The following is a 13,420-nucleotide window of genomic DNA, read 5'->3' on the forward strand; positions in this document are numbered from 1 at the left end:
TCCCAAAGCCTCAAGCCTTCGTAGATTTGCAATGCCCCCAAAGCCTCCCTAAATCCCTTGTGAAATTCACAACTTCAGGTTCTGTCTCTAACCCTCACACCACAGAAAGTAGGTGTCACCCTGTCCCCTCCATTCCCCAACTCTCTCTTAACTCTCTTCTGCCCCTCCCTACAAACCCAGCTCCTTTCTTCAAACACAAAAGTGAAAGTGTCAACACATATCGAGCCCCAGGAGGTCATCAGCCCACAAGATCCACAGGTAGTCAGGAGGGCTAAGAATAAGATGTAAAAGAGGATTAAACCTTTTCCCCAGAGTTTGCTTAACATCTCTTCCTGGAAAAAGCTAGGAAGATGGAGCTAATCAGAGCCCACCAGCTGCTCCTTACACCTCACGAAAGGAGCTCATCTTTCTCCTTTCAAATGTTGTCTTGGCTTTCCATATTCCCATTCATCAAACAGCATTCCCATTCACTCACTCATACACTCTCTCTCTCTCTCTCACTCTCGCTCTCACACACACACACACACACACACAAAAACACACACACACACACACACACATACACATTTACTTGGTCAAAAACTTCTGTTGACTTACCTCCTAAATATCTGTCAAATCCACCACTTTCTCTCTACCCAACCACCATTCCCCTATACCTGGCCATTCTCCTGAATCACTTGGCTGATTGCAACAGTTTTTTAAACTGCTCTCCTCGCCTCTACTTTAGTTATCTGTAGTTAACATGATCTTTGCAAAACAAATGTGATGACAACATTCTCAACTTTTCAGTCACTCAAATAATATTTTTAAAGAACTTATCAGATGCAAAATCTTGCATTTAGACGTCAATTCAAATGCTTTAGCAGGGCATACAAGGCCAGGCCCCAGTTTCCCAGTTCAATCTAATTTTCCAGCACTGCTCATCTATAAAACTGCCTTCCCACCAAGCCAATATAGGTGGTCAGATTTTCTCTGAGCTTCTGCCCAGGAGACCCAATGCCCCTACTTTACGTGCAAATTTTGTTTTCTTTAGGCTGACGCATCTTTTCTTGTGTGAGAGTTAATTTATAAAATAAAATATTTGTAGTCTGAATTATTTTAGGCAAATGGTAAAGAGATGTCAGCAACTACATTTAGATATGGTTGCACTGCTTTGTTAACAGATGAGCCTCATTTGTGGACATTTTAAATGCTAACTAGCAGGCCCTGCAATGTCCCAAAGGAACACTGAACTTTTGACTGTATTTTACTGTTGAGCAAGATTCTCTTACAGCTGGGTTATTTCTTCCCTTGACTAATTGTGCAAGCTATTTAATTGTGACATGTGGTTTGCCTCAGTGCATTTTAATATTGAATATTTTAAAACAAGGGATTTTTCCATTGCAAACCAGACAAGCATTTTTTTTATTGGAATATAGTTGATTTATAATGTTGTGTTAGTTTCAGATGTACAGACAAGCATTTTTAACATAAAGAAGTACTCTTCAATCAATTTACTTTGCAACTTTAAAAAAATTGTCCATTGTTCTCTTCTTACCAGCATAACCATAACAAAGATTTACCTTGGACTTGGCAAATACCTGCTCCACTCATAATTCAAGTCCCACTGGCTTTTTTTTTTTCTTCTTCCCAGACCCAGTCAGGTGAAAACTGATAACCACCCACCAGGCAGAACCAATGGATTATTTGATTATTTGTCCTCTGTCTTGCAGACTTGGCCAGTGGAGTGCTAATGCCCAACATATGAATGAGACTAAAAGGTTGGTGATGGAGCCAGAGCAGGGTAGGACAGGATCTGTCCCTTTTCTAGGCCTCACTTTTCTGAAAGATACCTTCCATTAGCTTGCAAATGGCATCAAATTCACAGGCAGATTAAAAATAACTCTCTATTCTTATCACCTCACTAAATCTCAGTTATGGAGTCATTTCCTTGATAGAGGTTTCCCTGGTATTGCCTCTCTGAGTTGTATAGTTATTTGTGGCACTCCCCTTGGCAACACAACACTACCCACATTGAATTAAGTGTCTGTGATTATCTTTCTTCCTCACTAAACTTTGACTCCCTGAAGACAGGGACTAACACTATACCTCGTTCTCTAGCAAGATGGGTCTTCAACAAACCATTTACTGAATGTATAAATGAATGAATGATCATTGCATTAAGTGTTCACAAGTAACTCCAATATTTCCTAAATTATGTCTTACTTCATATGGATTTTTCTCCAGGTACAAACTGAAGAAGATGATTTGGAAACAGATTTCTACGAGGATTTAATTTCTCTTGATGATAATAAAGATCAACAAAGTTTAGCTATGGGCCAAGAGAAGAGCTCTTTTCATGTACCAATTTTTTATTCCTCAAAGAGAAAGCAAAGCAGCACCCATAATTCTGCCTTCAAACAAGCCATTCAAGCCTCCTACAAAAAGGTAAAGAAATGGTTCCTGATCTTTTTATTCTTTCCTGAAAATTAACACCAATTCCAGCAATCATTCAAGGAGGAGAGAGTTTTTAATATCAAGTGAATAGGATTTCTAACACAGATTTAAATAGACTTACATTTTTGTGGTTATATCCCACTTCAAAAGTTATAGAGATAATATGTATAATAATGCTTCTTTTTTGCATGCATTTGGCTGTGTTTACGGTTGTGTTCTCTTTAACATTTTTCTCATTATTTTAGGTGTATTTCTTATAAATCACATGCCACAAAATGTTCCTTTTTAAATGTGATCTGACAGTCTAGGGCCTTTGCTAGAGAAATTCAGCCAACTTATATTTAGTATATTCCCTGAAATATTTGATCATATTTCTTCCATCTTTAATTTTTTGTACTCAACTTTATTGCTGGTTTCCTATTTCTTTACTTTTGTTTTGTCTGGTCACATTTCTGTTCACTCCTTTTTGTCCTTTTGGTTATTTTGGAAGTTCTACTAAACTTTTAAATTCTGCTGGTAGTTACCTTTCTCTAGTTAACAAGCATAATTGAACATATGTTTTTCTTTTATCCCTTGAAGTAATATCTGTAGCCTCCCAAAGGATGTTTTATTTACCTATTCCCCACATCCCATTCCAAAGATCTCCTTGAAAACATATTTGCTTGTCTTTTTCCCAACACTATAATAACAGGGCTCCAAAACCTCAGTTTTATTGAGGTAGTTCAAAATCTTTGTATTTCAAGTTATTCCTAGGATTCCTAGGGATTGTTTTGTATTCATTTATATATTATATATGTTCATTTGTAATTTATTCTGGTTCTTGTCTTCCCAATTAACAATTCCTCACATAACACTTATAAATTTCAAGTTCATAATCTGTATTTTATATTTGCATTATATTTTATATATGTGTGTATATGTATGTGTATATATATACATATATATATATGTATATGTATATATCCATCCCATATACTCATTACTGTTTCCTCTTCTTTCATCTTCCCTTTCTTGAGATCCTGTTCTCATTCAATAGCCATATTTTTAGTATTTTCTTCAGGTAGGATACATGCAAAGTATATACCCTAAATCCTTATGTATCCACAAATGCCTACCTTTTCACTGAGCAATAAAGATAAAGAACATCATGGCTGGATAAAGGAATCTTGGAACATTGTCGTCTTTTCTTGATAGCTGGTGGATGTTATTCCACTATCTTCTAATTTCTATTGTTACATAGGAAAAATTACATGTAAGTTGATCTTTCTTTTGTTTTCTCTCTGGAAATTTACAATTTTTTTGTACTCTTAAGTATTGGACTTTTTCCACTAATCTTGCCAGAAACTAATGGAACTCTTTCAGTATATAAAAATGCATCTTCATCCATTAATTTTTCCTCATCTGTTCCTGTTTCTTTTATTATTTGCTTATAAAATCTCCTAGATATGTATTCCAACTCTTAAATGATTTAGGGGATAGACATTTTCTATTAGACATTTTTAGACATTTACAAGTGTCTTTTAAAATGGTATCTGTTCCTCATTACAACCACCACTCTAAGTAGGGTTTGTTCTTTTGAAAGAGATGAATGGGGAGACTGAGCCCTGAATCATAGAACCTGAGGGGAGAGGTGAAAAGAATGGACAGAGGTACCAACACCAGAACCAATGGCACCAACACTGGAGGGAACCATTTTATGGCTCCTCCTGTTTTTACCGTAGTGCCCCTCATATTTTTTATTTATTAATCCATACATTTATGTAAATATAAGAACTTATAGCACTACACAGATAATCTTTCCAAGCATTTCATTTATCTTCAAAAGAACCCTAAAAGGTAATAGTGAATTTTTCTTTTTGCTTTATTTTTATAATTGAAGTATAGTTGATTTACAATATTGTGTTAGTTTCCGGTGTACAGCAAAGTGATTCAGTTATATATATATACATATATACATATATATGTATATATATGTATATATACATACATATACACATGTATATATTCTTTTTTGGATTCTTTTCCATTTTAGCTACAACATATTGAATATAGTTCCTTGTGCTGTATGGTAGGACCTTGTTGGTTGTCTATTTTATATATAGTAGTGTGTATCTCTTAATCACAAACTCCTAATTTATCCCTCCCCCTACCTTTCCCCTTTGGCAACCATAAGTTTGTTTTCGAAGTCTGTGAATCTGTTTCTGTTTTGTAAATAAGTTCATTTGTACTGTTGTTTTTTTTGATTCCACATATAAGCAACATCATATGATATTTGGCTTTTTCTGACTTACTTCTGTCTGACATACTTCACTTGGTATGATAATTTCTAGGTCCATCCATGTTTCTGGATAATAATTTTTTGATGTACTGTAGAGTCCAGTTGTGTCACTGGTGAAGTCAACTTGATACCAGTGTTCTTTGAATGGGAGACTGATCACTGTTTTGCTGAAATCCAAATGTACCATATCCATAGCAGAGGTTCAACCTCCAAGTGGAAGAATGCAGGACTTAGTTCCTGGCCTCTTCTCTCTAGCTGTCTCAGGCCTTGGAGTTCCTGGCCTCTTCTCTCTAGCTGTCTCAGGCCCTTAGAGATGCCAACCAGACTCACAGCTTCAAATACTATCTATATGTTGATGAAGCCAAAATTTATGTTTCCAGCACTGTCAGTTGAACTCTATTCCAACTGCTTGTTCAACATTTCAACTTGGATTTTAATAAGCAACTCAAAGACAGCATGTCCAAAACTGGGCTCTTGACTTTTCTTCCTGCTGTAACTTGTCCTTTTCCCAGTCTTCTCCATTTTGGGAAAGGCAATTCTAACTGTGCAAGTGGCTGTGAGTAAAGACCTTGAGGACATGATTGATTCCTTTCTTTTCTTCACATCCCCATGTACAATCGATCAGCAAATCCTACTGGCTCTGCCTTAAAAATACATCCAAATTCAGACCATGTTCTATCACCTCCACAGCTACCATCCATGGCTCAAGACACTATGGCCTGGATAATACCAATAGATATCCAAGGGGTCTTCTTCCTTCCTCTTTAACTGTCTTTCAGTCTATTTTCAACAGAGCAGCCAGAGTGATACTGACTGGATACTGGCTATAAATCATACCATTCCACTGCTCAAACCCTCAAAGATTAAAAGCTTAAGTCTGTCCACTGACCTACAAGACCCCTCATTATTTTTCTGCCTTCATCCCCCATTATTCTCCCCTGTCCTCATTCAATTCAGCTCATAATGCCTCCTCACTGTTCCTCAAACACAGGCTGGCCACACTCTTACCCCAGGACCTTTGCACAAGCTGTTCCGTCTACAAGCTTTCCCCCAAGATTTCTGCTTGCCTTCCTTTCATTTTTTTTTTTTTTTTGAACTGGAGTATAGTTGGTTTATGCTGCTGTGTCAGTTTCTGCTGTACAGCAAAGTGAATCAGCCATACGTATACATATATCCCCTCTTTTTTGGATTTCCTTCCCATTTAGGTCACACAGAGCACCAAACAGAGTTTCCTATGCTATACAGTAGGTTACCATTAGTTATCTATTTTATGCATAGTAGTGTATTTATGTCAATTCCAATCTGCCAATTCATCTCACCCCCCGTTTCCCCCTTGGTATCCATACCTTTGTTCTCTACATCTCTGTCTCTATTACTGTTTTGCAAATAAGATCATTACCATTTTTCTAGATTCCACAAATATGCATTAATATACCATATTTGTTTTCTCTTTCTGACTTACTTCATTCTGTATGACAGTCTCTGGGTCCATCCACATGGCTGGATGTAATATTTTATGGCTGAGTAATATTCCATTGTATATACGTACCATATCTTCTTTATCCATTGCTCTGTTGATGGACATTTAGGTTGCTTCCATGACCTGGCTATTGTAAATAGTGCTGCAATGAACATTGGGGTGCATGTGTCTTTTTAAATTATGGTTTTCTCTGGGTATATGCCCAGTAGTGGGATTGCTGTATCATATGGTAGTTCTATGTTTAGTTGTTTAAGGAACCATACTGTTCTCCACAGTGGCTATATCAATTTACATTCCCACCAACAGTGTAAGAGGGCTCCCTTTTCTCCACACCCTCTCCAACATTTGCTGTTTGTAGGTATTTTTGATGATGGCCATCCTGACTGGCATGAGGTGATACCTCATTGTAGTTTTGATTTTCATTTCTCTAATGATTAGTGATACTGAGCAACTTATCATGTATCTCTTGGCCATCTGTATGTCTTCTTTGGAGAAATGTCTATTTAGGTCTTCTGCCCATTTTTTGATTGGATTGTTTGTTTGTTTTGATATTGAGGTACATGAGCTTTTTCTATACATTGGAGATTAATCCCTTGTCAGTTGCTTCATTTGCAAATATTGTCTCCCATTCTGAGGGGTGTCTTTTCATCTTGCTTATGGTTTCCTTTGCTGTGCAAAAGATTTTAACTTTCATTAGGTCTCATTAGTTTATGTTTGTTTTTTATTTTCATTACTCTAGGAGGTGGGTCACAAAAGATCTTGCTGTGATTTATGTCAAAAAGTGCTCTATTTTTCCTCTAAGAGTTTTACAGTGTCTGGCCTTACATTTAGGTCTTTAATCCATTTTGAGTTTATTTTTGTGTATGGTGTTGCATTCTTTTACATGTAGCTGTCCAGTTTTCCCAGCACCTCTTATTGAAGGACTGTCTTTTCTCCATTGTATAGTCTTGCCTCATTTTTCATAGATTGGGTGACCATAGGCAGTGGGTTCCACGGATATATATTTCTGTTTTTGTGCCAGTGCCATACTGTCTTGATTACAGTAGCTTTTTAGTATAGTCTGAAATGAGGGCGTCTTATTCCTCCAGCTCCATTTTTCTTTCTCAAGATTGCTTTGGCTATTCAGGGTTTTTTGTGTTTCCAAACAAATAGTAAAATTTTTTGTTCTACTTCTGTGAGAAATGCCATTGGTAATTTGATAGGGATTGCACTGAATCTGTAGATTGCTTTGGGTAGTGTAGTCATTTTCACAGTATTGATTCTTCCAATCCAAGAACATGGTATATCTCTCCATCTGTCTGTGTCATCTTTAATTTCTTTCATCAGTGTCTTATAGTTTTCTGCATACAGGTCTTTTGCCTCCTTAGGTAGGTTTATTTCTAGGTATTTTACTCTTTTTGTTGCAATGGTAAATGGGAGTGTTTCCTTAATTTCTTTTTCTGATCTTTCATTGTTAGTGTATAGGAATGCAAGGGATTACTGTGCATTAATTTTGTATCCTGCAACTTTACTAAATTCATTGATTAGCTCTAGTAGCTTTCTGGTGGCATCTTTAGCATTCTCTATGTATAGTATCATGTCATCTGCAAACGGTGACAGTTTTACTTCTTCTTTTCCAATTTGGATTCCTTTTATTTCTTTTTCTTCTCTGATTGCTGTGGCTAAAACTTCCAAAACTATGTTGAATAATAGTGGTAAGAGTGGACAACCTTTGTTTGTTTCTGATCTTACTGGAAATGGTTTCAGTTTTTCACCATTGAGAATGATGTTTGCTGTGGGTTTGTTGTATATGGCCTTTATTATGTTGAGGTAGTTTCCCTCTATGCTCACTTTCTGGAGAGTTTTTATCATAAATAAGAGTTGAATTTTGTCAAAAGCTTTTTCTGCATTTATTGTGACGATCATATGGTTTTTCTTCTTCAATTTGTTAATATGGTATATCACACTGATTGATTTGTGTATATTGAAGAATCCTTGCATCCCTGGGATAAACCCCACTTGATCATGGTGCATGATCCTTTTAATGTGTTGTTGGATTCTGTTTGCTAGTATTTTGTTGAGGATTTTTGAGTCTATGTTCACCAGTGATATTGGCCTGTAATTTTCTTTTTTGTGATATCTTTGTCTGGTTTTGGTATCAGGGTGATGGCAGCCTTATAGAATGAGCTTAGGAGTGTTCCTCCCTCTGTGATTTTTTGGAAGAGTTTGAGAAGCATAGGTGTTAGCTCTTCTCTAAAAGTTTCATAGAATTTGCCTGTGAAGACATCTGGTCCTGGACTTTTATTTGTTGGAAGATTTAACCACAGTTTCAATTTCATTACTTGTGATTGGTCTATTCATCTTTTCTATTTCTTCCTGGTTCAGTCTTGGAATGCTGTACTTTTCTAAGAATTTGTCCAATTTTTCCAGGTCATCCATTTTATTGGCATATAGTTGCTTGTAGTAGTTTCTTATGATCCTTTGTATTTCTGCAGTGTCAGTTGTAACTTCTCCTTTTTCATTCCTAATTTTATGGATTTGAGTCCTCTCCCTTCTTTTCTTGATGTGTCTGGCTAAAGACTCAATTTTGTTTGTCTTCTCAACAAAGCAGCTTTTAGTTTTATTGATCTTTGCTATTGTTTTCTTCATTTCTATTTCATTTATTTCTGCTCTGATCTTTATGATTTCTTTCCTTATACTAACTTTAGGGGTTTTTGTTGTTGTTCTTCTTCTTCTTCTTCTTTCCTTAGTTGCTTTAGGTGTAAGGTTAGGTTGTTTATTTGAGATATTTCTTGTTTCTTGAGGTAGGGTTGTATTGCTATAAACTTCCCTCTTAGAACTTCTCTTGCTGCATCCCATAGATTTTGGATCATCGTGTTTTCATTGTCATTTGTCTCTAGGTATTTTTTGATTTGCTCTTTGATTTCTTCAGTGATCTTTTGGTTAATTAGTAACGTATTGTTTAGCCTCCATGTGTTTGTGTTTTTTACAGTTCTTTTCTGTAATTTATTTTAATTTCATAGTGTTGTGGTTGGAAAAGATGCTTGCTATGATTTCAATTTTTTAAATTTATTGAGGCTTCATTTGTGACCAACGATATGATGTATCCTGGAGAATGTTCCATGTTCACTTAAGAAGAAAGTGTATACTTTTGTTTTTGGATGGAATGTCCTATAAATTTAAATTAAGTCCATCTGGGCTAATGTGTCATTTAAAGCTTGTGTTTCCTTATTAATTTTCTGTCTGGATGATCTGTCCATTGTTGAAAGTGGGATGTTAAAGTCCCCTACTATAATGGTGTTACTGTCAACTTCCCCTTTTATGGCTGTTAACATTTGCCTTATGTATTGAGGTGCTCCTAACTTAGGTGCATAAATATTTACAATTGTTATACCTTCTTCTTGTATTGATCCCTTGATCATTATGTAGTGTCCTTCCTTGTCTCTTGTAACATTCTTTATTTTAATGTCCATTTTATCTAATATGAGTATGGCTACTCCAGCTTTCTTTTGATTTCCATTTGCATGGAATATCTTTTTCCATCCCCTCACTTTCAGTCTGTATGTGTCTCTAGGTCTGAAGTGGGTCTCCTGTAGACAGCATATATATGGGTCTTGTTTTTATATCCATTCAGCCAGTCTATGTCTTTTGGTTGGAGCACTTAATCCATTTACATTTAAGGTAATTATCAATATGTTTGTTCCTATTACCGTTTTCTTAATTGTTTTGGATTTGTTTTTGTGGGTCTTTTTCTTCTCTTGTGTTTTCCACTTAGAGAAGTTCCTTTAACATTTATTGTAAAGCTGGTTTGGTGGTGCTGAATTCTCATAGCTTTTGCTTGTCTGTAAAGCTTTTGATTTCTCTGTCAAATCTGAATGAGATCCTTGCTAGGTAAAGTAATCTTGATTGTAAGTTTTTCCTTTTCATCACTTTAAATATATCCTGCCATTCACTTCTGGCTTGCAGAGTTTCTGCTGAAAAATCTGCTGATAACCTTCTGGAGATTCTCTTGTATGTTATTTGTTGCTTTTCCCTTGCTGCTCTTAATATTTTTTTCTTTGTATTTAATTTTTGTTAATTTCATTAATATGTGTCTAGGCGTTTTTCTTCTTGGGTTTATCCTGTATGGGGCTTTCTTCACTTCCTGGATTTGGGTGACTATTTCCTCTCCCATGTTATGGAAGTTTTCAACTATAATGTCTTCAAATATTTTCTCAGACCCTTATCTTTCTCTTCTTCTGGAACCCCTATAATTCAAAAGTTGGTGCATTTAATGTTGTCCCAGAGATCTCTGAGACTCTCCTCATTTCTTTTCATTCTTTTTTCTTTATTCTGCTCTGCAGCAGTGAATTTCACCATTCTGTCTTCCAGCTCACTTACCCATCTTCTGCCTCAGTTATTCTGCTACTGATTACTCTAATGTATTTTTCATTTCTGTTATTGTGTTCATCATCACTGATTGTTCTTTAGTTCTTCTAGGTCCTTGTTAAACATTTCTTATATCTTCTCAATCCATGCTTCCATTCTATTTCTGAGATTTTGGATCATATTTACTATCATTACTCTGAATTCTTTTTTAGACAGATTGTCTATTTCCTCTTCATTTATTTGGTCTTGTGAGTTTTTACCTTGCTCCTTTGTCTGCAACATATTTCAATGTCATTTTGTTTTGTCTAATGTACTGTGTTTGTGGTCTCCTTTCAGCAGGCTACAGTGTTGTAGTTCCTCTTGCTTCTGTTGTCTGCTCCCTGGTGGATGAAGTTGGTCCAGGTGCTTGTGTAGGCTTCCTGGTGGGAGGGACTGGTGCCTGTGCTTTGGTGAGTGGAGCTCAGTCTTTTCCTTCTGATAGACTGGACCACATCAGTTGGTGTGTTTTGGTGTTTCTGTGAGCTTAGTACAACTTTTGGCAGCCTGTCCACTGATAGGTGGGGTTGTGTTCCTGTCTTGCTGGTTGTTTGGTGTGAGGTGTCCAGCACTGGAGCCTGCATGCAGTTTGGCAAGGCTGGGTCTTGGTGTCAAGATGGTTATCTCCAGGAGAGCACACACCGATTAATATTTCCTGGTACTAGGAATTCTCTGGTGGTCCAGCATCCTGGACTTGGCACTCCCACCCTGGATGCCTAGGCCTGATCCCTGGCAGGAAACAAAGAGCCCACAAGCTGCACAGTGTGTCCAGAGAAAAAAGGAAAAAAAAGGAAAACAAACAGATAAAACCCAATACAAATGACAAAAACAAATAACACAAAAAAAGGAAAAAAGAAAACAGACAAAACCCAAAACAAACGATAAAAACAAACAAATAAAAAAAGACAAAGAAACCAAAAAAACAGGAGAACAAACAAAAGAGCTCAAAAATGAAAACCATCAAAGACTAATTTAACAAAAACAAAAAATAAAAAGCTAAACAAAAAAAGAAAGCAAACTAAATAAAAGGCAAAGAAACTATAAAACAAACACACAAAATGACTAAAAAAGAACAAAAACAGAAAAATAAACACAAAACAACAAAAAAGTAAAAATAGAAACTTTTTTTAAATATTAAAAAATAAAACATAATAAAAACAACAAAAACTGAACAAAATGAAACAAACAAAAAAGAATAATAGTGATAAGAATATTTTCCTGGGGACTCTGCTGTCAGTGTCCTTGCTCCCACAGTGAGCCACAGCCCAAATCCACCTCCCCCAGGAGGCCCTCCAATACCTCTATGTAGGTCTCGACCCTCTGTGGGCTCTGTAGGGTCAGCTCAGACTCCAGCCTGGCCCGGCTTCCATGTGTACTTGCTCCCAAAGTCCACTGCTTTTAAAGCTAGACAGGTCTCTGTTGTGGGAACACTCATTGTCTATTCAGGTATTCCACAGATGCGGGATTTACCAAGCTGATAATGGGGGTTTAATCCACGGCTTGTACAGCTGCGTGGAGTGATTTCCTCCTCCTTAGTCACACCACCACTGAGGCTCAGCTTTGGCTTTGGCCCCACCTCTGCATGTGTGCCCCCCTCCAGCATCTGTTCCCTGCCAAGGCAAGAGGGAGCAAAAGCCACACTTGATTGGAGCACACTTACTCTATCAGGCCAGGGAGGGGTTTGGCAGCCACAACTGGGGTGTGTGTGAAGCGTCTGTGCCAGCAGAGACCAACAGGCAGTTGCAACAGACTGGGATGTACTCACTCTGGTGGGAGTCCTTCCTGGTGCTGCAGAGGCAGGTGCTGGCATGTGGGGGCAGTGGCGGCCCTGCCCCTTGAACACCACTCAAAGATGGCACTTTGTTTCCTAGGCAGACCACACTTCCTCTAGGGGCGTTCCTGGCCTCAGAGCCCCTCACTCCTGTCCCCTGTTGTATCCGTGCAGCCAACAGTGGTCCTTTCCCCAGATATGCTCTCTTAACCCCACACTTTAGCACTCAGCCCCTGCCAGCACTGGCAGATTCCCATCTCAGGCAGGGGCACCCAGGGCTGATTCCCGAGGAGGCTTTGGCATGGGCAATGCTCAGGAACCTGGAGCCTATGCAGGGAGAGGAGGCCTTGGATTGAGGGGCAGGTGAGCCTGCTCAGATGGGTGCTCCTCCCAGTGCCCATGGAGGCCAAAACAGTTAGGTGGGGAAGGAGGTTGCAATGGTGGCCCCACCCCTTGTGTGCCACTTAACAATGACGTCTTGCTTCCATGGTGTCCCAGGCTTCTGCAAATTTTTCCAGTTGTGGATCTCCTTACTCCTGTCCCTTTCACAGCCAACAGCTGTCCCCTCCCTGGGTCCATGCTCCAAACCCCACTTTCCAGCACCCAGCCCCCCTCTGCACCAGGAGACAATGACTCAGGCTGGGATGTGCAGAGCTGTGTTGTAGACCATGCGCACAGCTCTTACTTTGTCCTGCCTTCCACAGACAGTCTGCTGCATTCCCCTTTGATCCTCTGAAGGTCCCTTTCTGTCCCAGCTGATTTCCCCACCATAAGGGGGTTTTACCGAGTGCAGGAACCTCTCCTCACCTTTGGCTTCCTACCAGGGGTACTGGTCCCTTTTTTGATTCCTCTTTTCTTTTGTCTTACCCAGTCGTGAGGGGATTTTTCTTGTCCTTTTAGGTGTCCGAAGTCTTCCGCTAATGTTCAGCAGGTGCTCTGTGAGAATTCTTCCATTTGTAGATGTATTCTTTTTTTTTTTTTAATTGGGATATAGTTGCTTTACAATGTTGTGTTAGTTCCTGCTGTACAATAAAGTGAATCAACTATATGTATACATATATCCCCTCCCTCT

The 13,420-nt window shown here is 38.2% G+C and overlaps 1 protein-coding gene across 1 annotated transcript in view; it reads left to right on the forward strand.

Annotated features, from left to right (window-relative positions):
* The window catches only part of C6 (complement C6), an 84,447-nt gene that overhangs the window by 15,108 nt on the left and 55,919 nt on the right, over nucleotides 1-13,420 (forward strand). Inside the window, exon 6 of the mRNA XM_032627153.1 lies at nucleotides 2,227-2,427. Within this exon, the coding sequence (XP_032483044.1) occupies nucleotides 2,227-2,427 (201 nt within the window). The remainder of the gene's footprint in view (nucleotides 1-2,226; nucleotides 2,428-13,420) is intronic.

Source organism: Phocoena sinus, chromosome 3, assembly GCF_008692025.1.
Source record: "Phocoena sinus isolate mPhoSin1 chromosome 3, mPhoSin1.pri, whole genome shotgun sequence".
Classification (NCBI taxonomy): Eukaryota; Metazoa; Chordata; class Mammalia; order Artiodactyla; family Phocoenidae; genus Phocoena; species Phocoena sinus.